The sequence below is a fragment of the Rattus norvegicus genome, chromosome 6 (genome assembly GCF_036323735.1).
Source record: "Rattus norvegicus strain BN/NHsdMcwi chromosome 6, GRCr8, whole genome shotgun sequence".
NCBI classification, from domain to species: Eukaryota; Metazoa; Chordata; class Mammalia; order Rodentia; family Muridae; genus Rattus; species Rattus norvegicus.
Genome location: NC_086024.1, coordinates 129,430,446 through 129,457,547, shown reverse-complemented (window position 1 = coordinate 129,457,547; position 27,102 = coordinate 129,430,446). Strand labels below are relative to the sequence as shown.

General features: G+C 43.3%; 1 protein-coding gene across 8 annotated transcripts in view; it reads left to right on the top strand.

The window, feature by feature from the left end:
- Nucleotides 1-295: 295 nt before the first annotated feature.
- Dicer1 (dicer 1 ribonuclease III) overlaps nt 296-27,102 on the top strand; it is a 64,955-nt gene continuing 38,148 nt past the window's right edge. The window contains exons 1-9 of one of the 8 annotated variants that reach the window (XM_039113358.2): nt 432-641; nt 10,925-11,054; nt 13,094-13,157; nt 14,215-14,312; nt 19,528-19,715; nt 20,358-20,520; nt 21,293-21,423; nt 22,321-22,455; nt 23,073-23,233. In XM_039113358.2, the coding sequence (XP_038969286.1) occupies nt 19,572-19,715; nt 20,358-20,520; nt 21,293-21,423; nt 22,321-22,455; nt 23,073-23,233 (734 nt within the window). In that variant the 5' untranslated portion in view covers nt 432-641; nt 10,925-11,054; nt 13,094-13,157; nt 14,215-14,312; nt 19,528-19,571. Of the gene's footprint in view, nt 642-4,919; nt 5,006-10,924; nt 11,055-13,093; nt 13,158-14,214; nt 14,313-18,023; nt 18,115-19,527; nt 19,716-20,357; nt 20,521-21,291; nt 21,424-22,309; nt 22,456-23,072; nt 23,234-27,102 lie in introns of those variants that run through there. The other 7 variants (XM_039113362.2, XM_039113364.2, XM_039113363.2 and 4 more) reach the window with 7 other exon arrangements.

The window sequence follows — 27,102 nt, the reverse complement described above, 5'->3', positions numbered from 1 at the left end:
AACGTTGCAATGGGGTTTGCGGCTGGGGGCGATGGGTCTGCGAGGGTGCCATCATCCAGGAGAGAGAGTCGCCAGAGCCGGGAGGCTACTCTAGACCAAGCCCGGACCGGACTTGGTACAGGACTCCAGCCCGCCGGCTGGCTGACTGCGTTACAGAGCTCGGTCTTCGCATTGGGCCTCATTCACCGCCTCGGACTGAGTCCGCTGTCTCCCAGCTCCTGAGTGGCTGGAGGGTCGGGATTAACCTTTCACCTCCGCGCCCCGACCAATCACAGGACGGCTTTCATGCGGCCGCAGGGCGAGCAACCGAGGGGGCGCGGAGCGGCGGCGCGACGCCGGTGGGATTCTCCAAGCCGCTGTGCGCCGTCGCCGCGGGCCGAGCGCGGGCTGCGGGCGAGCAGGGCGCTGCGCAGTCTCCGCAGGCGCGGGCGGGAGGGGTCGGGACGCGGCGCGGTGCGGTGCGGGCGGCTCCGGGCCCAGGTGAATGGAGTAACCTGACAGCGGGAACGAGGCGACGGCGAGCGGCAGGAAATGGCGGCGGCGGCGGCGGCGCCGGGCGGCACCGGGAGGCCTGGGCTGTGACGCGCGCGCCGGAGCGGGGTCCGATGGTTCTGGAAGGCCCGCGGCGCCCAGTGCTGCAGGTGAGGCGGGCTCCCGCTGGGCCGCTTTGTGTCCGGGCCCGGGGAACAGCAATGCACGGCCCGCCTCTTGCGCCAGGCCCGCGCGGGCGCCTGGAGCAGGCCGCGACGCCGAGCCCGGGTAGATGAAGGTCCACGCGGGCCTCTCCACGTCCCAGCCCTGGGAGGAGCGGGCTTTGACAGGTCCCGTTCCGCGTTCGAAGCCCGGGAGAAGACAGGAGGTATCCACGCGGGCCGGCGTCCCGGGAGCGACCCGGGCCTGCCAAATGGCGCTGGACCCCTGGATGTCTCAGAGGATCAGGAGGGGGACAAGGCCTCCGCGAGGTGCGGGCTGGAGCCCTGGGAAGGATTGTTGTGTGTTTATTGGCAGGTGACCAAAGCTGGCCCTAGGGGGTGGGTGGCTCAGGCTGTGTTTCGTGCCCCTCCCCTTTCTGGTCGCTGTGCCTTTAAGGGGCTTTCGTTTGGCCAAATCAGTGTACATTTCAAGTTAACAAACCAAATTGGTGTGGATTGCCTAGCAGAACTGAGCTGCCCTTATGACTTTGCCTGCAGGACAGCGCCAGTGTTCTGAAGACTTGCCCAAATGGATGGATGAATGATTGGGAGTCTGTGATCTATATGGACCTTGCCTTTATGAGTAGAGTTGTGGCTAAAGGGTTAATTACCGATATATGATGACCTAAGTATTATGATGCTCAAGTGTTGAAAGACATCATCTGCTGAAAGAGACTTACTTGGGACTTCCTGAGTTTCCGAATCTTTGCAGTCTTGGTTGTCAGTTTTCTGAGGAGCCTCACAGTGTGCCAGTAGAAAAGAATGCAATTCAAGAGTTAAGAAACTTGGGAAATGTTTTTTCAAACCTGCTGTAAAATAGGATCACTGAGTTGGAAATTCATTGGTATAAACATTGTTTTCTAGGTAAAAATTTTCATTGTAACCAAAGTTTTACTAAAAGGGGAATTCTGGGTAAGGCTTGTAGCAAATGGTAGTTTGGACACTTTTGGAAATAATCTTTTTGATATCTTGGGAGACTGAGTTGTGGATAATCTGTTTCTCTTTTTAGGCTACCTGTGAAATGTGCAGTGTAAGAAGTGCACACATGCTTACGGTTGGAGTGTACTGAACTGTCAGCACCAAGGGCAGCTTTTAATGATCAGTGTGGTAGCTTAAGTCTGTGAATTTACTCGTGGTTCCAAAAGATGTCTCGGTTGGCTTTAACTGGGTGATAAAAGACCTTGCAACTACATTAGTAATGTGGTTGTCTTTATGGCCCTCGCAGGGCACTGCATTTTGGCAGCGTTTCTGGGTAGGAGTTGTATAGCTGGGCTGTTTTGTCTGTTGTTGACCTATCTTGTTTTGGTTTTAGAAGTATTTTGGTGTCGTTCATTTTTGTCTTTCTTGACCCCAGGAAGTTTCTGCCTCAGCCTCTGGGGTACTGGGATTACAGGCCTGACACTCTTGGTTCTGATTGGAGAGTGGTTTTGTGGTGGCATGTATGTCTAGGTGTAACTCTGCTTTCCAGGGGGGATAACCTTTATAGCATTGTGTCACACTATTGCCATATCTTCCTCTTTGCCACTGTCTGATGCTGTGAGCTGGAGATGTCAGTTGAGAGGGTGGGTGTGCTCCTTAAGGATTTCCTCCCTGCAGCCTACATAGGCTGATCTTTGGAGAGAAGGAGGACATTTGGGAACACTCATCAGTCTGTGCCAAGATGTGTCAGGCTCTTTTCACAGAGTCTCATTGAATTCTCAGTGCCTTCATGCAGCGTCCTTCTTCCTGGTTTTACACACGAGGGAAGTGAGACTCTGATGATTGCTTCAGACTGTGAGTCTACCTGAGTCTTGACTGTTTGAATCATGATTTGGTTTCAGAATGCCTGCATGCCTGCTCCTCAAAATGTGCTGTCCAAGTGGATTTTAGGCAGACTGCACTAAGTGGGATCTGTCCTCAGTACAGGTGGCGTGAGGGAAGCTCTGGCCCACTGAGAGAGTCAGGTGTCCTCTGCTTGTCTAAACGTTTGCAGTTGCTTTAAAATGTGACAGGATACTCATTGCAGTTTTAGCCATTAAGTGTACAGTGCAGCACATTCGGGTTTGCAGGTGTCACACGGTCCTCCTCCAGATTTCCCTCATTGGGACACTGATCCACATTCCGCCCTTCACGACTAAGCGACCATTGTTTGCTCTTTTCCTTGTCTTTGAGTTTGGCTGTGCTAGGAGCCTCATGTAAGGGTAGCCATTGAGGATTTGTCCTTTGGTGCTGGTGTACTGACACCTAGCATATGCCTTTGGGCTTCATGTGAGTGTGCATCTTTCTCCTCACTTTGAAAGGCTGAAACTCTCGTATGTACAGATGGTCCTTAGCTTATCATGGTTTGATGACAGTTTTTAGCCTTAAGCTTTGTGAGAAGACCATTTACAGCAGACACTTCTTTAATTGTGAAGTTTTGACTCTTTCCTGTCCCAGTCAGCCATGTGATCATGAGGTGTAGCCAGTGATACCTTACATCATGCTTTGTTGTTCAGCCAGAAAGTTTGACATGCCAAGTACACACGTCCGTTCCTCAGTTCTGCATTTTCAACTTAGAAGGGGTTTCTAGGGCCTCTAAAGTTGGAGGAGCACCTTGTATGCCTTGTTCTGCTTTTCCAGCCATCTGTGGATGGTGGCTGTGGCTGCCATCCTTTACTTTTGAGTAGTTGCTGTGAGGATAGATATGCATAGCACCATTCAGACCCCACTGTCATCCCTTCTCTTGGCATATACCCCAAAGTGGTCACATTGCATGTTGACCATCAAAACACTAGGCTTAGGTTCCTTCCAGATTCTTAATTTCCTACGAATAGTCCCTCTGGGTCAATAAAAGACTAGAGTCTTCTCCAAGTCTGGGAGTTACTGATTTTTAGAATTCTGGTTCTTATCACCGTATGGCAAACAGGGATTCTTATCATTGAATTTGTTCAATGGATCAGCAGGCTGTTATACCCTAATGGAGCCAGAGGAAGGGGCTACTAAGGTTTCTGTGTACTTTGTGCAAATAGAAAGTCAAAGCCAGGTGATTATTTTGTTTACCTTAGGCTTTGTGTGTGAGCACTCAAGAGTTTAGCTCATCCTGTGTGTGTGTGTGTGTGTGTGTGTGTGTGTGTGTGTGTGTGTGTTTTCTTTGGAGTATCTTCCAAGTAGGCTGTCTTCTTTGGAGGCAACATGACTTTGGTAGTGTTCTACCTCTCTAGTTTGTGCCTCTTGGTCTTTTTAGCCGTTTCCTGATTCTTTGATGCTTACCAGTATTTCTTCTAAAGAGACTTTGGTTTTTATCTACTCATAGATGAGCATTTGTGTGTTTATTCCGTGTTCTTTGGGAAGGGATGTAGAGCATTCTTACAATAAGAAGGTGTTTTTAAGGTCTGAGTGTAGCGGTGCCTGTGTAGGACGCTCCATGAATGGAGGAGTAGGCAGAGCTTCAACAAAGATAACTCACAGCCCAGATGCACTTGTGGAGCGTTCACTTGTCTGCTTTGTTTTAACTTGCCAAAGTGCAAGAGGAACACGGGGTAATTATAGTACCATTGATTAATGAGGGAGGTGTACCTGTCAGCCAGGAGAAGCAGACATTTTTCATTCATCAACAGGGCTTAAATTGTTTGGATTCTTCAACAAAATTATGATGTTCCTGAATGGAGACAGTGTCGACACTTACAGACGATGACCATTTCTCCCTTTCCTTTATGAAGAAAGTGTGTCAAAAGCACGAGGCACAGGCAGAGAGGGAAAGCAAGCCAGGCATGTGTGGTTCAGGGCATGTCATCGCCACTGGAGTTGAAGTGTCCCTTGTAGTGTGCAGGCCTTGGCTGAGGGCAGATAACAGTTGATTGAGGAGTAGAGGCAGTCAGGTCTTTGCAAACAGTGGTGTTTATACTGGCCTTCTGGGGTGTGTATTGTGAGTGCTTGTGTGGTCAGTGTGTATCTGATAAATAAAGGAACACAGAGAAAAGTGTGTGTCTGAGGCGTAGCTAGGAAACAGGGAGTTGTGGCCATGTGAGAAAGCCTTTGTGGAGTTGCAGAGCCACAGTGATTTTCCTATTTCTTTAAAACGGTTGTTTAATTGTTGGTACTCCTGATCTGATAATCAGTTATATGCTACCAGTCAATGACTAGGATGACAGGTGGGTCATGAAGGATGCCCATGTAGCTTTAGGCGTGGGGCTTCTGACTGCTTGCTGAGTCCTGTTTCTGAGACGTGGAAGCCACATAGTGACATGGAATGTTCTTATCTGTGCTCAGGTTCATAGAATTACAAGGATCAAGCACTGCATATGATGTCACTGCTACACACAGCTCTTGTGTAAAGGGGGACTTGATTTTGCTAAGTGAGTAAATTACTTTATCTTTATAAAACTTGCTGAAGGTTTTAGAAACTAACTTGTGGGGACTGTTAGTATCTTAAGGCTTTGAAAAAGACCTTGACTCCTCCATAATGGACAGATCATGCCTTTGGCTACTTCTCTGCTTATGATCTATGCATGACTCTGTATGGAAGCATTGCAGACTGAGAGTCTGGAATCATGACCAAGTGTCTGTAGTACTAGGGTTTTATTGGTACTGGAGATATTTTTATTGTTGATGTGACTAACCTCAACTTATTTTTTTAAGTGACAGATCAGTATATGTGGTAAAGATTTTAAAAACATTTGAAAAATTCTCTTGGGGATTATAAAACAGGATAATCGGTCCAGAATACACTAATCGAAATAATGAGAGCAGAACGCTAGTTTGAAAATTGTATCTTTGGGGGTTGGGGATTTGGCTCAGTGGTAGAGCGCTTGCCTAGCAAGCGCAAGGCCCTTGGTTCGGTCCCCAGCTCGGGGGGGGGGGGGGGGGTATGGGATCTTTGGGTTGAGGCTGGAGCTCAGTGGTGGAGTGTTTGCCTGGTATACATGAGGCCCTGGCTTCAGTTCCCAGCATGATTGAACGTTGACCTTTGAGATGTAGAAGAAGGTTATTTGCTTAAGAGCTAAATCTGTAGCTATCTGTCATTCATTTGTTTTGAGACAGCCTTGATGGTGTAGACCAGGCTGGCTTTACCTTGCAGAGATGCCCTGCTTTAGACTTCTAAGGGCTGGGGTTAAAGGAGGTGTGCACCTATCGGTTAAAAAGGAAGACAGTAGACTTAGCTAACACTTGGACATAACTTTGAAGCCAGAACTTCTGTCTTCTGCTTGGGAACAGGGCAAGCCTGTGACCGCCTTTCTTCCCACATCTCGCTCACAGCCCTCTCTGCCTGTGGCATCGTAGTGACACCATTACCCCTCCACTTAAAACTGACTCTTCAGGCTGGTCAGTGAGGCACACTGGGTAGCTGCTGGCCTCTGTGTCTGCTTCCTCCCCTAATGGCTTTTGGTTCCTTGAAGTTATGAGGAAGACAGTTTGCTGCCTGTTCTGGCCTATTTCTTGTTTTTGATAAAATTTAGAAGATACTGATTTTCTTCAGATATGTACTTTAGAGAATATTTGCTATGGTCTTGTACCTCGGCTACGTCATGACTGTTCATGTTACTAACAGTGAACTACACATCCAGTTTCATAATGGAAGATGGTTCCAAACAGGGCTGGTGCACATTTTCGTAGATGAGTTGTCTGTTTTTGGTATTTATGTATTTATTACATATATAAGAACAATCTTGAAAGAAAAAGAGGTCGTCAGTCTGAGAAGGAGTGGGGCATGGGGTGGGTCTGGAGGGAGACAGGGAATGGCACATGATGCATCATTTTTTGGATATTTTCTTTTTTCCCCTTTTATTGAAAATATTGTTTGCTTTTGGTCTCTTATAATATATTCTGATTATGATTTTTCCTCCCTCTACTCCCATCTCTTCCTCACCCCTCCTCCCATCCAGATCCACCTCCTTTCTGTCTCATTAGAAAACAAATAGGTTTCTAAGAGATAATAATAAAATATAATAAGATAAAGCAAAAACTAACATATCATATATCTTAAGGTTTCATTGCCGTGACACCCTGACCAAGGAAACTCTTATGAAAGACAACATTTAATTGAGGCTGGCTTACAGTTCAGAGGTTTAGTCATAGTGCCACTCCCTATGCACAAGCATTCAAATACTCCAGTCTATGGGAGCCATCTCCCAACTCTTTGGATCTGTAGGATAATTTTTTGTTAAGATAGACTTTAGCGTCCACCTTCTTCTCTAGCTAGGTACCTGGAAGCTTTGCTAAACTTGTTCTTTGGGGTGTTTATAATAGAATTTTCAACTGGTGTATTGTAGACATACTGGTTTTTTTAAGACTGTATTATAAATGTAGAGACATAAAAAGTATACATTATATAAATATAAAGAGAAATCTATACTTATATGGACACATGTGGTAGTCTTGGTACCATCTTATGCACCCATAAGATGTTTACCTGCATTGACTACATCACGTGAAGAGTTCAGACTTGGGCTTGTGGTTTCTAGGGTACGTGTACTTAGCTTATGCTAATACTTTCTGTTAAAACACCACTTTTTATTTAACTAGAGAAGTAAGGTTTTGTATACATCCATTTCAGGATCTCACTTGGCTGTTTTTTCCTCCTCTTATTCTGGAAAATTCTCAGCTTTTTTTCTGATGCTCACTCTTGAAGACTACAGGCCACTTGCCTTGCAAAATGAATATAAGATTTGGTTTTGTTTCTGGATGGCTAGATTCAGGCCTTGCACTTTGGACAGGGAAAATTCATGAGATACATGTCAGTGACCCACTGTCTTCAAGGATAGACCCAGATCACCTTTTATTGACATAGAATTTTGAGTGGCTAGCAGTTCCATGAGACAGCCTCAAATGGCTGCAATTGGATGATATCACACTAACTGCTGTGCAGAACAACACCTCTGTAATTCTGGCAGTTCTTTGGGCCTTGGAGGGCCAAGGATGAAGATTTAATCTGTTTAAATAATTCAGATTGTTTAAGGTCGTTTGGAAATAGATCCTGCAGATCTTTAACTATTATATTGTTATAGATCATTCCTGACTTGAAAGTTTATTCTTTATATCTGAAATAATACGGCTCAAATTGTAGAATTTGAATTGTAGACAAATGGAAAAGAAAAGGCTGTTTCCTTCTCTACCCCTTTCCTTTCTCTAGGTTTTAATTAACACCTAGGCAGATCTTGATAATCATCTAATAAAGATTGCTTTTTTATTTGCCGTCACAGCATACACATGTCTGTTATAATCTGCTATCCTTCTCAATGGTTGTACTGAGTTGCCTCTTGAAACCAGACCCTAGTTTACTAAACTGTTCCCTCACTCAGTCTTGTGCTTACACATGTGCCTATGGGATATCCTGGGCAGTTAGGGATAGTTGTGGCGTAGCAGCTACTCTGCTCTGAGTTTTATGAAACACTAGGCTGGAGAAGGCGCCAAGGTTTTAATAATGCAGCTACGTCAAGTAGAGATGTCAACAGCTCTTGTGTTCTTTTTAGCAATCAGAAGAGAGTAGTGTTTGGATCCTGGCATTCATTAGTCCATTTCTTTCCTCTTTCTTTAATCTTTTGGTTTTTAGTTTGAGGTTAGTCTTACTATAATATAGTCACTAAAAATAGTTGATAGGTCATCCATCCTTTATGTACAATTATCTTATATTCCGAAGTTATTTGGGGTATGCCCTATCTTTTATATTTTAAATTTTCAAAACTTACCATTTGATGGAGATTATTTCTTTGTGTGTGTGTGTGTGTGTGTGTGTGTGTGTGTGTGTGTGTGTGTGTGTCTGCCTGCCTGTCTGTCTGTCTGTCTGTCTATCTGTGAGTGTGGGCATGGACGTGCAAGTGCAGAAGCCAAAAGATGATGTCCAGTCTCCTGCTTGGTCACTCTCTGCCTTGTCCCTTTGTGAACCAGGAGCTGGGAGCACACCTTTTCTTGACCTGCTGGCTGACCAGTGAGCACTAGTGAGGTTCTGTCTCTGCCCCTTTTAGCCTGGAGGTTACATACAGGATCAGCCAAACCCAGCCTTTACATGGTTGCTGGGGACCAGAACTCGGGTCCTCATGCAGGCTCATCAAGTGTTCTTACCCAGGAGCTATCTCTCCAACCTCACTGAGGTTTTTATTTATTACTTAAGTTTTTTTTCTCCCTTATTTTCATTTCATGTATATGGGTGTTTATTACAGTCATAGCGAAGTGTGACAGAGTGTGAAATAACAGGAAAGAAGACTTGGGCTTTTAGGCCTGGGAGACTGTAGGATGTAGCTAGAGGTATGGAGAAGGAGCTAGTGGGAGCCAAGGGCTGCTTTATAAAGTTTGCTCGTCCAGACTAATCATGTGGCCATTTTCGCCTGCTAGTATAGGGCCGGATCTCTTCCCTCTGGAGCAGGCTGGGGAGATTTATTCTTTAGTTTTTGGTAGAGGAAAAGGTGGAGACCTTTTCTTGAATCTGTTGATCCTTAATGCCTTGAACTCAAAATAATCACTGGGCCACGGTGGCATGTTTAAAGGTGCTATGTGTGTTTTGCTCTCCTTTATGAATTGATGTGTGTGTGTGTGTGTGTGCGCGCGCATGTGCGTGTTAATCTGACTGAAAATACTATGTAAAATCTTGTATGCTTTATGTTACATACAAGGTTGTATTTTCTGTGTTGAATCATTTTTTTTAAAGATTTTTTTATTATATATGAGTACGCTGTAGCTGTCTTCAGACACACCAGAAGAGGGCATCAGATCTCATTACAGATGGTTATAAGTCATCATGTAATTGTTGGGATTTGAACTCAGGACCTGTGGAAGAGCAGTCAGTGTTCTTAACCACTGAGCCATCCCTCTAGCCCTTCTGTGTTGAATCTTAAATTGTGTTTTAGATTTTCCTTTAAGAATTCTTTAACATTTAAGTTAAGAAATATAGTTTCTGTGTGTGCTTTACCAAGCTCATTTTTGGTCTGGAGAGAGATGGCTCAGTGGTTAAGAGCACTGACTGCTGCTCTTCCAGAGGTCCTGAGTTTAATTCCCAGCAACCACATGGTGGCTCACAGCCATCTGTAATGGCATCTGATGCCCTCTTCTGGTGTGTATGAAGACAGTTACAATGTACTCATATAATAAAATAAATAGATAAATCTTTAAAAAAAAAAATCTTTCATCCTAACACAGGTTCTTGCTTTCGGGCAAGGAAACTGTTTTAGAGGGGGAGTGGATGCTTGATAAGCACACACCTTGACCTACCTGATATGTCCCTCGCACGATAAAGATATCATAAGTAAGGAAAGATTGATTTCTGCATCGTTCACATTCATAGTGCCTGCTATGAAGAGGTCAGCACCTCAGCTTGGCTTGGCATTCTTAAGGCCAGCTAACTAGAGAGGAAGGGGTTTGAGAGGGTTAACCAGTGCCGACCATTGGAGGTGTGGGCCCCTTTCTCACGTCCAGGAATCGGCCTACTTTGCTCCATCTTTATTTGTAAATGTCCTCCTTCTGCAGATGGGGAACATGTTTTAGGGTTTCATGAGTACGTAAGTTCCAAGAAATGCGATTTGCTATTTGGTGTCAGTATTGCTTGAGGAGTGGACTGTGTTTAAAACATATTAAAGCCATGTTGGAGAAATATAACTTAAGTCTTCCAACACAGAAATTCTCTGCATAGAGGTAGAGGAAAAAGGAAACAGGTTCATTTTGAATGACATTAAACTAGGCTGATGTGCATCAAGGACCGCTCTGAAGACAGCAGGAATATGATTTTCCTTACACACTTAAGTGGCGTCTGTGAATCCAAACCCAGAAAGTGGAAGCAAGAAGGTCCTAGGAATTGATGTGAGATGGCTCTGAACGGTAACTGTATGGAGCGAACCATTTACAGCGAGGCAGCTGGGACACTACAATCCTTTTGTAGGGAAACTTGTGTTGGAGCTAAAAGCTGGTGCTAGTCAACAGGAACTATGTGACCAATAGAAAGGAAGAAAAGAATGTATATAATGATCCATAAACACGACTCTGGCCTCTTGCTGTATATCGTATGTCTGGCACACGGTAGATGATTGTCTGTTCTAGGCCTGCAGTCAAGAGAACCCAATTAAGTTCCCGTGGTGTTCAGGCTTTCCTCAGCACTCGTCAGCTTTATGTTGAAAGCACTTTCTTTTTCTTTACTTTTCATAGTGGTTTGTAGTCCATTCCATCTATGCCCTCAAAGTAAACTCTCTAGTGTTCTGATTGGATGACTACAGGACAGTTTTATAAATGGGAATCAGGTGATGGGAATCTCCTCCTGGAAGCTAGTTCTTCCCTTCTTTGTAATATTTCAGAGATCGTGCTTGGAGCTCTGGAGGAAACCTTCTGTAGTTAGTGCACTGGAGGCTCAAGGTTCCACACACTGCAGCAGGAGAAGGGAATTCTGAAACACAAAGGAAAAGGGATTTCTTCTGATTTCAACAGGTCAGTTTACAAAATCTGTAGTTGTTTGTGCCCTGTGCCAGGTGTCACTTGGACGCCCTGGCTGGTGCTAGGTCATCTAGGCTTGCTTGCTGTCAGTGTTCGGATCTCCCATAGCACCTCTGTTACGGGAACTTGTTATGTTTTTTTTTTTTTTTTAAAGATTTATTTATTATATATAAGTACACTGTAGCTGTCTTCAGACAACACCAGAAGAGGACATTGGATCTCATTACAGATGGTTGTGAGCCACCATGTGGTTGCTGGGATTTGAACTCAGGACCTCTGGAAGAGCAAACAGTGCTCTTAACCACTGAGCCATCTCTCCAGCCCGGGAACTTGTTATGTTAATGAGTTTGATTGCCTGTTAATGCTATAGTGTTCATACTGAACCTTCTCTCTTGCTTACTAGGGCTGTATGGAAGTTGTTCCTTAGGAGTCAGGAGTAAGTGAGTGGGAAGTAAATCTGAAGTTAGTAGCAGAGCCTCTGAGAGTCTGTTTGTGTGCTTTGAAAGTTCATACCAGGAACTTGTAGGTGCTGCAAGCTTTGGACTGCAAGGGCTGTCTGTCCGTCCCTCTTTGCACCCAACACGATAGAGCCTTTCTGCTGTAGTTGGGTGCTGATGGGAGCTTCTTGTTTGTATTAAAACCTAGTATTACTTGTATCTTTTTTTTTTTTTTTTTAAAGCTTTCTTATGTATACAGTGTTCTGCCTGCAGGCCAGAAGAGGACATCAGATCTCATTACAGATGGTTATGAGCCACCATGTGGTTGCTGGGAATTGAACTCAGGACCTCTGGAAAAGCAGTCTCCAGCCTGCATCTTATCTTAAAGGGACCTACGAGTCAGAATTTTATATATTTGTAATGTTTTATCAATTAAAATTAGATAATGATTTATTAACTTTTTATTACCAACGTAAGTCACTATCCTATACTTGCCAAATGGACTTTCTACCTGTGTATAGATTGTCTAGTCGTGTAACTAGAAAACTAGATAATCCTATACTGGTTGACTTTTGGTTAGAACATTGCTAGAAACAGGCAGGCATAAACAGAGTGGAGCTGACCTATCACCCATTGTTTACTGCTCTAGAGTAGTACCTGGGAGGATGAAGCCAGTAACTGAGGTGGACCAAGTCTCATGCACTTTATTCAGAGCATCAGACAGTTTATACTCTGAGGGTTAAGAAGAGTCAGTCATATGAGTAAGGTGTTCAGTCACAAGGATAAGCCACACATGGCAAAGACATGGTTTTCCCATAGAAGCATGTAAACACATAGCCATAACCAGTTGTGGTGATAAACAGTCTATCCGCTACACCTGGGAGGGAGGGGCATGAAACAGTCTGAGAACAGCCATGTTAGGCAGTAACAGAGATGGGCTTGTCTTGTTTACGTGGAGTTTTCTCATAAGGTGTCAGAAGTTTCTCCACACAGCTTTGTTCATGGTATGTGTTCCTACAACTCATGTTGGTGTGCATGGCCTTTGCATCTTACTGGGTGGCATGTACAGTGTGATTAAAAATGTAGTGAACAGCCAGGCTGTGGTAGTGCATGCCTTTAATTCCAGCGCTCAGGAGGCAGAGACCAGCCTAGTGTACATATCGAGTTACAGGACAGCTAGGGCTATACAGAGAAACCCTGTTTTGGGGAAAAAAAGTCTAGTGAAGGATGAGGTTGTCCTAGGAGTCAGATGGACAGATGGACAGGCGGGCTGGGAGGTCAGAAGCGTGTGGTGCTGTAGAGTGTCATCGTGCTCAGTACACTTACAGGCAGGTAAGGAGGGAATTTGTTGTGCTATCTGACTGAACTTGCTCCTTTTTCACCGTTGTTTTAGAGTGGAATACTAATTTTAACAGGTAGCTCTTTCAGTCATGGACTGTTTTCTTGTCTTTAGTAGAAAATCCTGTTATGAAGGATTTTATTTTGATGTTAAATATAAAAAGATTATTAAGTAGCTAATTTGTGAAGTCAATTTCTTAACTTCCTTTTGGAAAAATGAGTTGTGTCTTCTAAAATACTCTCTCTGATTGCTTTTAGGTTACCTAGGGTATGCATAAATACAGACTTGGAAACTGAAAGAACTTAGAGTCAGCATTTCGAGGTAAATATGTGTCTATTAAAGTAGTGTTAAGTTGTCCCAGTCTGATTTATTAACAGCCAGCTAACGTGTACAAAATGAATTTACCAGCCCATGGGTGTGTGAAAGGCTTGGGCATAAATGAGTGCCAAGAGCCAGCCACTCACTGCCCTGTCCTTGCTGTGTGATAACAGTGTAGGTGCAGCGAGCTGACCCTAAGTCCTCCTGGCCGGCGCTAAAGCTAAGGTCAGGGTTGAGCACGCCAAGCTTTTCCTATCAACTCCTTATGCTTTCCTTCCTTCCTTCCTTCCTTCCTTTCTTTCTTTCTTTCTTTCTTTCTTTCTTTCTTTCTTTCTTTCTTTCTTTTGTTTTAAATCATAATAATCATTTAGGAAAGGCATCCCATATTTAATTTTCCCCCAACACTAGCATTGTTAATCTGTCTTGAACTTATAACCCAGTTTGGTGAAAGTGGATCGAACAGGTTTAACAGTTCTTGTATTGGGGTTGGGGATTTAGCTCAGTGGTAGAGCGCTTGCCTAGCAAGCACAAGGCCCTGGGCTCGGTCCCTAGCTCCGAAAAAAAAAAAAACCAAAAAAACCAGTTCTTGTATTTATTTAATTTCATTTGGTTTTGGAATTACTGTTGGATTTCGCGCATACACTAAAGGCTTAGCTCTAGGTTTATTTGGGTTTCTTGGCAAGAGCTTCTTCTGATGATTTTCATTTGCTTTACATGTGAACCTAGGAAGTAATATGTCATTCCTTCTTTCCTTCTCTGTCCTCTGTAATCATGATCTTTAATGTCTGAGCTGCATGTATGTATTCTTTAGAAGTCTTTCCTTGAGCTTGGCTGCAGCTTTCTCTTTCTGGAGTCAGGCTTGCCTGTGCTGCCTTGCATTCTCTGTTCCTTGTTTTAGAAGAAGACTTGGCATCCTAACATGTCCCCAAATCCTAAAATGTCTGTTTAAAAGTTGATACAAAATAACGGCTTGTTACCAGCTCCTCATCTGAGAAGGACTCTGGCGTGTGCGTTCCCTTTACAGGAATCTTACACTCGACTGTTTGTGCATTTATTTTAGAGCTGAAGCTTGGGCATGCTGTGATTTTCCAATAAGCTATCACAATGTCAGAATGCAGTTCAGACAGCAGCAACACAGCGCTCGCAGACATTAAAACGGTAAATCTGGGTTGGCATCGGTGGAGAGGATGAGGGCTCATTTTGTGTTTTATTACCTTATTCTTTTTGTCTGTTTGCTGCTGTTTTTGTGGTGTTGGACACTGAGTCAGGGTCTGCTTTGCACTGGGTAAGTGCTCTGCACAGCACCGCAGTCTCTGTAAACATTGCTAAGTGAGGAGACCCCAGAAGGTGCCCAACAGCTCCACCAGCGTCGATTATTTGATAAAAATTAAAACCCCATTGAAAATAGTCACTTGGGGTTAATCCTTTGGCTCTGTCAGAGAAGTTAATAATGGTTCATCTAGAAGGCTCAAACACTTATATATCATCAGGGGTTCTGTGCCTTTCACTTATGGCTAAGTTTAAAATGAAATCAACTGACACATGCCAAAGAAAGCAAAAATTGGCAGAATTTTTATAGATTTTCCTGTTATTACATGACTAGGTTACCTAGTGATGTTTTAATATTGGGCTTGCTTTCCTTAAATAGAAAGTATTTTACTGGGGCCAGCCATCATATATAAAATGAATAAAAATGAATATTAATATTATGCTCTTATGGAAAATATAATTGGAAGGGTTCAATTGCTGTCTTCCACCTCGTAAAATCTTATTTTCTACCATTAGAGATGGCAACATTCATTTCCAAACCAAATAAAAAATCTATTGCCTTGCCCCTGATGACATTCTTGTGTGGCTGGCTATGCATGAATTCCTGACTCAGTTTTACACACACACACACACACACACACACACACACACACACCACACACAAACATGGGAGCAACAGATTTGATATACAGAAAATGAAGCCCGTATCTTGTTCTGAGGGAGCCTATGTTCTAGGAAGAACAGAGAAAGGAGGAGAGTGTGTGTCTGTGCCTAAGTGTAAAGTGGCTATGTTATAGGAGCCAGAGGGAAGCTGCTTGTGCCACTCAGCTGACTTGGCTTTCTGCACACTTGCATGTTTGTTTGTTGTGTCCCAGCTGTGGTTTGGGGCAGTGGCTGGTAGAATGAAGAGAAACATACAGTCCTGCACTCAAGGTCACACAATCTAATTGACCATTTTAAAGCAAGAGGAGCTATTTCAAAGCTAAGAATTTTTTAAAGTTCTAGAAGAATAGTTTATGGTTATTAGTAATCTCAAGAAGATTTGCTAAAAATTTAAAAAAAATTCATAAGGACAAATAAGGAGAGAATGTCTAAACTTCAGAATTCTAAGCTTCTAGATGGGGTTTGTTCCTGTCTCTTGCGCGAGCCATGTTGGACTCCTGAATGTTGTGCTGGAAACAAAGTTTTAGCTTGTCCTCTGGCAGCCGGAGGGCATCCCTGGGACGACCTCAAGCTTCTAGTCTGATGGCTTTTTCTTTCAGCTCTGTCCCTGAGTTTCCCTTTTTCTTTTTTCCCTCCCTTCCTTGATTTCTATTCTCTCCCCGACCCCCAGATCTTTTATAAAAGCAGTGACAGTGATTTACAGTGTCATTTACAGTGATTTACAGTGTCGTCAGTTGTTCAGAGTTGCATAAAAAGTCGACTCACGCTGACTTGGATGGTAAGGGAATTTGTTGGCTCATGACTTTGGCGAGGATATTAGGACTGAGCTTTGAGGTTGATTGATTGAGCTTCTCATTGTTACCAGGGACCAAGTTTCTTTATTGTTACTGTTGGAAGTACATCTCTTTCATGGCTGTCAAATGATTTCAGCAGCAGATGTGGCTGGCATTGCTTGAAGCATGTTCATAGGGAAGAATTGCTTTTCAGCCAGTGACTTGGTCTTTTGTCATTGCATGCATGAATCAGTTCCTAGTCCAAGGAGAGGCGTGTGGCATGGATTGAGGGCTAGGTGACTGGCAGGTAGTAGAAAGTCTGAAACCCAGCCTTGGCAGTTTTGGCAAGCAGATGTACTCTGCTGCAGATACACAAAGTGCTCTTATTTGGGAGAGAGTGCAGAGTGGATACTGAGTGACAGTCACAGTTACCTGTTGTTCCTAAAGGAAACCAAGTACTTATTTATATTATACTACAATATAAATTTTAAAAAGGACCCAGTACTATCCTTTGTGAATGAAATTAGATCTCTGAATGATAAAACTTTAACTTTACTTGGATTACATCATTGTTCATAACAGTCACAGCACTAAAGCTGTATCTGTGCCTGACAGCAGATGGGGGAATGCGCGCGCGTGCACACACACACACACACACACACACACACACACACATATTATAATTAAGAAGGACATGCTGACATTGTGATGACCTAACTATCCACAGAAGCCATTATGCTAAATGCAACAAGGCAGGCTTAAAACAACAAATACTGCGTAGTCTCTGCTATATGTGGGACCTAGGAAACGGAGCTCTTCTGACAGCGCGAGAGCGCAATGAGTGACAGGTGTGAGAGTGTGGGATGTCTGAGGGAAGTTGACTGGCTGGTCCGAGATTTCAGTTATGGGGATCCAGCCTAGAGATGGAATAGCCAGTGAGCTACAGTTGATAGGTAATACTGGCTAGGTTGTAACTGAATCTGCTAAGTGTGGCTTGTTAACATTCCCACCACACCTGAACTTGGGAGCTGTGTACCAGTGGATGAGCTGTAACAGCCAGTCATCGTGTATGCTTCACATCACACTCCTTAGGAGAGCTGGTTTTATTGTGAAAAAATGTCCGTCTGAGGTCTGTCCTGAAATCACATGCTGTGTTTTGTTGTCAGGCCTTTTTTTGGTGTAGTATATTATCATAGTTTCTTTTGTATTTTATATGAGTTTTGGAGAATAATTTCCTTCTCTTTAAAAAGTTGGAGCAAACTTAATTTCCTTTGTAGATCATTTTTCTAGATTGATCATTATTATTAAGGTTGTCTGAGAAGAAAAGCAGGAGGCTTATAGACAGGAGGCAGCAGCTGCTCTCATGTGCATAGTGTTTGGAAGTGGAAGACGAAACATTGGCTGTTTGCATTTTTGCTGTCTTTTTTCCTCCCTTTTAGATTCCCATCCCTAGGACTTAGTCTTGTTGAAACCTCCCACAATGTCCTGGTAACTCTAGATGAGCATGTGTGCTATGTGAAAATGAGGTTCCTAGACAGAACATCCATGGTTGTCAAGTAGACAGCAGAGAGTGTTGACAAGCCAGGAAGCTCAGGAAACTGCTGCCTTAGATGGTGGACCTTCAGGGTGGCCTCTTGGTCTTTAGAAGTTAGATGAACTTGACATTTGACACTCCTGTGTAAAATGCTTGAGTCCTGTGTGCTGTGGAATTTGGAACCATGGGTGTCAGGTATTCCCATACAACTGAAGGATACAACTTTTAGATTTTCCAACAGAAAGTGAGTTGATTATTTCCCATGACGAATATGGTTTCTTTGATCCCAAGCACCTGTGTAAAAGCTAGCCAGTAGTAGTAGTAGTAGCAGCAGCAGCAGCAGCAAAAATGCCTGAAAGCTTCTCCAAAAATGCTATCACCCCACACATGCCTAATGATAATGTTGTTTGGTGGTGCTGAGGTCCTTGATGCCCTGTGCTGCTTCCTTACAACAGTACCTTGAATGAACTGTGAATTAATCCTTTATTATCATTCTTACTGCCTTTTTCAAAGGAAGGAGGCATGCAAGACATACAGAACAATCAATTATGCCATCTTGATTTCTCAAACATAAGTGCAGTGTTATATCTTCATAAGAAAAAGACTGGAAAGTAATTGTTTGATTTTCAGGAAACTGGAGCGACTTCTCTTCCAGTGTCCTAGAGTAGTAGCAGAGAACAGCACAAAGCAGAGGAAGGTGACAATTCCAAATGCAGGATTGGTGAGTTCTGCTCATCCAGGGGAGCTACTGATAGGCTTTCACGTAGAGTCTTGACATCCATCCTAGCCTTCTTTTCTGGTTGAGATTTTATAAAGATTGGGCTGGGATGAATAGCCATGTAGTGCGTGCAGTGGGACCATGGGGACTGGTTTCTTGGTCCCAAGCATCTGTGTAAAAGCTAGGCACTGTGGTGATTATCTGTATTCCCAACACTGGGGACCTGATGTGTTGTATATATGTCATGCTTGCTGGTACAGATGGACAGATCCTGAGGTCTTGGTGGCTGGCCAGTTATTATGAGCTTGCAGACTGTTAAATGTTTTGAGATTCCTGTTCCTTTGACTCCACTAAAGTCCAACTTGGGGGAAACCAGTGAGTTTATTGAGCTCACTTACAGAGCAACAGTGAGAGGCCACTCACAGGAGAGTGGGTGACCACAAAGCATCCATACAATTGGATGGCAGACATACCATTGGAAATTCTTGTCCCTGAATGGATGGCAGCTTCCTATAGCTCCAGAGATGGAATCCCTGCTATGTTAGCCTTCTACTCCAGAGCCCCTGAGGCCTTGAGGCCCTGTGTAGTTGGAGCAGGACTCCTGCAGAGGGTGGGAGGTATAGAGCAGGTAACAGCTGAAACTTCAGGTAAGTAAGTTCCACTGACCCTCCTCACATGCTCCTTCTGTGAGCAAGACTTGCTTCAGGGTGCCCTACAAGTAGTTCCAGCCTTTCTTGTGAGAATGTGACTGCTATGCTCAGAGGGCTGTGCTGTGCAGCCCCTGGTGTTACTGATGCTGAGCTCCAGTTTCAGTGAGAGTTCTTGTCTCAAAAAATGAGTGAACTGGATGGTGACATCCAGTGTTGTCCTCTGACCTCCACACTTGAACACAGTGGCCTACACATATATGTACACACACATAAATTTTTCTTAAAAGGTCAATTTTTATTTTGCCAACTTAATAGTGAAATTTACTTCTGGAAAGAGTATATGAAAACGGGAGGGTGCTTAGATGACATGGACAGTTTTCCATACAAGGAGAGTCATGGGCGTAATTTATTGGGAGTAGGTATATGTGTAAATATGCATGTCTAAGGATAGTTTTAATGTGCAGTTATAGTTGTCAATTATACACACACACACTTTGATGTAACAATACAAATTAATGTATATGTATTTGTGCAGTTGTCTGGTTCATTTTTTTAGACAAGCTTCTAGCTATACGATTGCCAGTTTGGGTATGGACTGCTTGACTTTTAAAACCATCCTCTTAGATCTCAAGAGAAACCAAACCGACCATGGGAAGAATCTGAAAAGGCTTGAGGGAGTGGTAGTGTGGCGTCTCCCTTGTTCCTGTGCTTTCCTTTGTTTTAACCCCGCATGGTTGTGTAATGGTATTCTTTTTCCCTTTTATAGTAAGCTGTGCTAGAACAAAATGCAATGAAAGAAACACTGGATGAATGAAAAGCCCTGCTTTGCAGCCCCTCAGCATGGCAGGCCTGCAGCTCATGACCCCTGCTTCCTCACCAATGGGTCCTTTCTTTGGACTGCCATGGCAACAAGAAGCAATTCATGATAACATTTATACGCCAAGAAAATACCAGGTACTAATGAGACCACTAATACTGGAGCATTTGTCACTAAAATGGAATACATTAGTATAGAGTTGACACAACTTATAAAACTCATTTACCCTTTCAAGCCTGCCTCTTCTGATTAATTTTCTTGTTCAAAACACTTTTATTCTTAATTGTTCTTCTCTGTTCTAACATCTGCTGGGTAACTGATGTGTCATGTTGGTTCTGTTTCTTAGTCCCTTTATATCCACTGGGTACTCCAGTCCTAATAATATCCATTGGGTACACCAGTCCTAATAATATCCATTGGGTATACCAGTCCTAATAAGCCGGGTTGGGGTGGAGATTGGTTAGATGTTCAGTCCTGGTCAGGGAGAAGCATACCTAGGGTAGGGTTCAGTCACGCATGTCATTCTAGAGAAGTGGCCTACGCAGAAATTATTCTTAAGTGACATTGCTGATGCTGTTTTAATGTATGTTTACAGCAGCACAGCTGTGTGTGGCATTCATTTACTCCCCTGTTTCTCTTGAATAATGGGAAGATAGTGGTTTTCCTTTTGCAGAGTTGTCTGTAGAAGATTTTAGAAAACAGGGACACTGTTCTGTTTAAAGCAGGCCAGTTCTTCAGCGCGGTGCCTGGCTAAGACTCTGTGATCTCCCATGTTTCAGGTTGAGCTGCTGGAAGCAGCTCTGGACCACAACACCATTGTGTGCTTGAACACTGGCTCAGGGAAGACGTTCATCGCCGTCCTGCTCACCAAAGAGCTGGCCCACCAGATCAGGGGCGACCTCAGTCCGCATGCAAAAAGGACTGTGTTCCTCGTCAACTCTGGTAATCAAACATCACTTCCCACATGGGATGAGAAAATTGGATGAGGCTTCATATTTAAACAGATTATCTCTGTGGGTATTAATTATTGAAAGTAAAACAAGTTTGACATAGAGTGTGCTTACTGAAGCCCTGCTAGCCAAAATACTGTTTCATTTCTATGTAGAATTCCTTTCAGTTGTTCAGACTCTGTTTCTCTTAGATGAGGACTTCTCTGGGGAGATGACTGAGTTGTTAAAATCACTTCCATTCTTGATGTTTTAGCTTCATAAAGCAGGCAGGCTGAGGCTGACTAGGTGGGTGATTGTTGATGAGGCGGTTTGAGACGTTCCATGCTCCTTTGAGGCTGTTGGGTTTAGTTTAGGACGGCAGAGTGAAAGCAGAGCCTGTGAGGCCAGCTGACCCCTCTGTCTACAAAGACAGCGTAGAGTCCAGCGTAGAGTGAAAGTTGAATAGTACTTCTTGGTGGACTGACTTCCTTTCCTTGAGGAGGGCAGGAGGGACGAGTGTAGAGCTGCTGCCCGTCCAGCCTGCCAAGGACTTAGATCTTAGGTTGGAAGTCAGCTGTGAAGGGTATGAGGTTGCCCTGGAAGTGATGGGAGAGGAAGGGGCTAGGCTTAGCAATGACTTTTAAAAGGTAATTTTGGAACTGTGATTTTTAAGTTAGCTATTTAAAAAAAACTGGTGGCTGTGTATAAGAACAACTGATAATATCTTTAACTGCTCAGAAGCCAATGTCACAATGTTCATAGTCACATATTATCTTTGTGATTAGCAAACCAGGTTGCTCAACAAGTGTCAGCTGTCAGAACTCACTCAGATCTCAAGGTTGGGGAGTACTCAAACCTCGAAGTGAATGCATCTTGGACAAAAGAGAGATGGAGCCAAGAGTTTACTAAGCACCAGGTGAGACCTGCAGAGATGCTTCCCTGTGCACGTTCTGCAAGCCCCTGACTTGCCTCTAACCTCAGCCTTAGCTAGCCAAGGAGCTTTAAGACCCTCTCCTTCCCATCCCTTTGCACTCTCTGTTTCTGAAGGTTCATCTGAGATCAGGTAAATTACTAAAATGTGTTGTTCAGTGGGTTGAAAAGAGAGAGCTGCCATTATTTACCTGCTAGAAAAGTTGGAGTGGAAACTGGGAAAAGGGATAACATTTAAAATGTAAATAAAAAAAAGTACAAATGTCTGTGACTTATTTTGAACCTGAAGAAAATGTACTTTTGAGTTACATAATGTTGCAAGTTGGGAAAGTTTCCTGGTTGAAGCCTCTGGTCTTTGAAGGAGGCTCCCTCTGCCTTCATGTTTCCATGTAGCAAAGGACTTCTTGTGTGTGGTGCTAGGAGGTCCAGAGTGGCTGAGGGCTGCATTGTGCCTGACCTTCAGTAGCCTGTGGATTGGAATGAATCTGTATAATAGAGCATGTCCACAAACTATACAAAGTATTAATCTTTCAGAAAACCCTGTCAGCTCAATGGAGAAAAATTAAAAATGTGAATTCTTTGTGATTTGACAAGGTTGACAGGGCTCATCTGACAAGGATGGCTGAGGAAACCTCAAGATGATTTAGAACTTATAGGGACAGGGTCTGTTGTCTAAGGACTTTCAGCTTTTCCCATGCTTTCATCATTCATATCTTGGTCCCAATGTTTGTATGTATGATGTACATATGTGAATTCTTTTGCTTTAATTTTTATCCATGAATTTCATAAGCCTCGCTTCCATGCACTGACTCTTGTGGTCTCTCATAGAGGCGTAACCAGGCAGGTTAATGGCATTTGTGTACTGATGTCAGTTTTATTTTAGGTTCTCATTATGACTTGCTATGTCGCCTTGAATGTTTTGAAAAATGGTTACTTATCACTGTCAGACATTAACCTTTTGGTGTTTGATGAGTGTCATCTTGCAATTCTAGACCACCCCTATCGTGAAATTATGAAGGTACGTTTTAGACTTTATCACTTCAATAATTCATGATCATATAATTAAGTTATTGAGTACATACAGTTTTAAATTTTCTAATTTTTACATGTATAGGAGTTTGACCCATGTATGTCTGTGCCAGAGGCCAGAAGAGGGTGTCAGGTCCTTCTGGAACTGGAATTACAGATGGTTGTGAGCCAATGTATGAGCACTGGGGATCAAACATGGGTCCTTTAGAAGAGCGGCCAATGCTCTTAATTGCTGAGCCAGCTTTTACATACAATATTTAAAACAACAACAACAAAAATTAATTAAAAAAAGATTCGAAGAGTAATGGTGATAGTTACCAGTATTGGGAACTTGATTCTAGTCTACAAGTGAGTGAATCTTATTGTTCATTTAATCTATATAATCTCTTATGTTTCTAACATCATGATGTCAACTGACATATTTTTAAAGTATCCAAATATGCCCTTTTGAGAAATCTTTAAGTGGAAACTACTGTAATTTATGGTATTGTGCTACTGTTTCCAGAGAAATGGGTCTTAGTGGTTTCCTGTGTTTGGATGTGGCAGTGTCCTCGCTGTGGTACTGCATGATGAAGTCCTTACTGCCTGTATCTTCTATTATGTTAGCTCTGTGACAGTTGTCCATCATGCCCTCGAATTTTGGGACTAACTGCTTCCATTTTAAATGGGAAATGTGACCCAGACGAATTGGAAGAAAAGATTCAGAAACTGGAAAAGATTCTCAAGAGTGGCGCTGAGACCGCAACTGACCTGGTGGTCCTGGACAGGTAGGCTCCCGAGACAGCCCCCTTAGCTTAAGGGTGCTGCTCGTGTGCACCTGCATCTCTGAGAATGCCGGAAGTTTCTTTCTTTAAAAACTACAGAAATGTTATAAGCATGTGCTTTGTTTTAATCCCAGGTGTGGGGATGTAGGGCTGCTTCATGCTCAGAGCAGCTGACCATGATTGCCCTCGTGCTCTAGCAGAAGAATGGTTTGCCAGCTGCAGATAGTTTCTGCGATTGTGTGACTTTGGAATTCCAGGAACTTTTCACAGGGTGCATAAATGTGAGGGCCCCGAGAGGTGGGTGGCAGTGGGGTTGTTGGACTTGAAGGGACACTGTTTGCAGTTTGTTAGTGGTCGAAGAAGAAACAAAAGGAAAGAAATGGATTCAGGGATCTCTTTCCCTCTATTTTTGTTTCTGTCCTATCTGGGGTTAGGGGTGAAACCTGGGGTGGGGTGGGGTGGGGTGGGGAAAAGAACAGCCCACAAAGTAGCAAAGACCAGCTCCAGCTATGACCTGTGGAGAGTCTTTGGTATCCTTTTAGCATCTCTCATTTGGTACCTATTTCAGTGACATATGGCTGCTGAAAGGAGTGAGGGAGACTGAGAAGTCTTTGTAAGTAGAATGACCGGCCAGTACAAAGGCATCTCAACTCCCCTTGTTTCTGTAGATAGCCTGAGTGGGGCACTCCCACCTTCTGTGACGGTGACGCTCGGGTTCACTGTCCCCTCTCCTCTTATGCCAGCTTGACACAGCTGTTGTCATCTGAGGGAAAGGAACCTCAACTGAGAAAATGCTTCCAAAAAGAGGACTGACCTATAAATAGACACGCCTGTAGGGCATTTTGTTAGTAATCAGTGAGGGAGGGCCCAACCCATTGTGGGTGTGGCCATCCCTGGGCTGATGTCCTGAGTTCTATAAGAAAGCAGACTGAGCAAGCCATGAGGAGCAAGCCAATAAGCAGCATTCGTCCATGACCTCCGTGTCAGCTCTGCCTTCAGGTTCTGACTTCCTTTGACAATGAGCTGTGATACAGAAGTGTAAGCAGAATAAACCCTTCCCCCTGTCGCTTTTGGTCACAGAGTTTCATCACAGGATGGTCACCCTAAGACAGCCCTTTTTGTTCCCTGGTGTTGCTAGACTGGGGACTTAATCAGAATATTTCCGGCCTGTGCTTTGTTATTCTGACCTAGACATTGAAGGATTCTCAAGAGAATTCAGTAACATACTTTAAAATACTTGTGAAACACTTATTTTGAAAATTGGTTGCAGGTTTCTGAGAAAAGTGCTGTTTGTGATTTATGGGTTGTCTCATTTGAGGAGTTAGCATTTTGAGCTTCTGTAATTTAATTGACATGGAAACAGGCACATTCACACAGCCTGACTGATCTGTTAGAGAGGAGCTGTGGTGGTTAATGAAAATTGCCATTTTGGCAGAATCTAGAATTACCTGGGAGAGAGACAAGCCTCTGGTAGATTATCTTAATCCAGTTAATTAAGGTGGGAAGATCTAGCCTAAAAGCAGGTGGCACCATTCCCTGGGTTCAGACTGAATGAAAAGCAAAAAGTGAGTTAAGACAGGCATCCATTGCTCTCTGACTGGATGTGATGTGGAGTTGCTTCAGTTTCCTGCTGTTCACTATGAACAGTGTCCCTAACCATGAGCCAGAATAACTGTCCCCCTGAAGTTCCTTTTGCTGGGTGATTTATTTAGAACAACAGGTTCACTGACTCTCAGTCAGGAAGCCTCACACTGATTGGTAGGGAGACGAGCTACCACTGGGAACACATAGTGTGAGTGTGGAAGTGTGTTTGTAAGTTCCCATCAGAATAGTCTAATATCCTTACTAGCAGACCACTAGTGACTCTGCCCACCTTTGGGACAGGCTGTTCTTTATGTCCCTCGGCCAACACAGCTGTGATGTCCGTGCGCACACAACATATGCTTTTAAAGTCACATCACATTCCATCATCAACTGGGTTGAGTTTATTTGCTTGGCTTGTATTAAGGGAGGCTTTGGGGAGAAGTCCAACACCATAAAACTTTCTAGTAATAACACTGTAATCTTTTAGCTCGTATGTTCTCTGGTTCTCCAAACAGCTCTCTGAGTGTGTTAAGTTCCAGGCTGTTGTCTTTGTTTCTTTTCCTGTTGCTGTGGTAAAGTGCATGGCTGCTTTAAGCTCCTGATGCCTTGATGAGATCCAATAGAAGGGATGCTCTTTGACCTGTGAGCTCAAATTCTCCTGTGAAGGCATTTTCTCTCACAGAGAGAAAAGAAGCATAAGACATTTGGGTTAAGAAAAATGAAAACTATGTATTGAGTGTTTTTACTGTTTTTCACTCACTAAAATCACTGGTGTGCTTTTGGGGTAGTGTGTACTTTTCTGGTTGTTGTGATTTGTGAAAGGCACAGTGGGCCCAAGGAGTGACATAAAAAATGAATAAAAGTGGGCAGTGGCCACTTTACCTTACAAAACATAGATTAATACTTAACAGGGCCAGTGGAGTGGCTCAGCAGTTAAAGCCTGACCCAAGTTAAATACATGGGTCCCTCTTTCAGGGTAGAAAGAGGGAACTGACTTCAACGTTGCTCTCCTGTTCATGCACTGTGGTATGAGAATTCCTGCCCCGTCATACAGACCCCACGACGAATAAATAAATCAAAACGTTTGAGATTTGTAGAAGTTAAAAGAGTTCACATTAGGGGTTGGAGAGGTGGATCTGCAGTTAAGAAGAGTGCTTGCTGCTGGAGTAGCCATTCTAATATCAAATAAAATCAATTTTCAATTAAAAGTCATCAAAAAAGATAAGGAAGGACACTTCATATTCATCAAAGGAAAAATCCACCAAGATGAACTCTCAATCCTCATTTTCGATTGGTTTATATACAAGTGTGCAATTTCTAGGCTTGAAAGTAAAATGATGCTATCTGGTGCTGGATAGAGGAGCCTTATTTTTTATTATGGCAGCTTGCTATTTTTGTAACATGGTGATTTGGTTGAACACAATAAAGTACAGTAGTAACTGATCTCCCCCTCTTCCTGGATGAGTGAGGAGATGATTAAATGTTGATGTCAGCATCCATGAGCATATTCAGATGAGCTTCTGCTTCTGTTGAAAAGGATGCTGTGTTTGATTGTGGTCCGAAGCTTTGAAGCACTACTTGGCATCTCCTTCCTTGGAGGTCTCACTGTTTAAACATAACAGATTTGATAGCTTGTTGGTAAGGTGAGGTCCAGCTTGTCTCCACTAGGTCATCTTCATGTGAATCCGGTGGTTATACGGTTTTGTTCTAGGGATATTTCATTTTTTTAATAACGGTTTTAGCTGACATTCATGGAGAGAATGAATCCTTAGAACTGTGCCACTAGTGAAAGGAAATCCTGTCTAGAGTATGTTTCTTTACAAAGCTGTGTCACACCATCCTTTGGGCCCTCTGCTGGAAAAGTAGAATCAAGTCTCAAATAATGCCTTTTAAATTGTATCCTCTAGTATTATAGATGTAGGACAGTACTGTATCATACCTCTGTGGATGTAAAATAGCTTGTACCTGCTTTATGATACGTAGTAGTGACCGTGCTTTATCAGAGCTGTTTTTAATGATGTTGCTCAGAATGTTTTCTTTCCAGATGATGATTGAGAAGCTAATTTTAAAAAAAAATGGTGCCAGGTACCACAAGAGTAACAGAACTGTGCTGTTTTCTCGGGTTTTGTTTTTTTACTTTTTTTTTTTTTAATGGAGTGTGCTGGATGTCTCTACAGTTTTGTTCAGATGACTGCAGAACCTGGAAAAGCTGTTGCTGCTGTTGATGCATAACACACTGCTATTATTGGTCTTTTTATATAAATATAAATATATATATACAGATATAT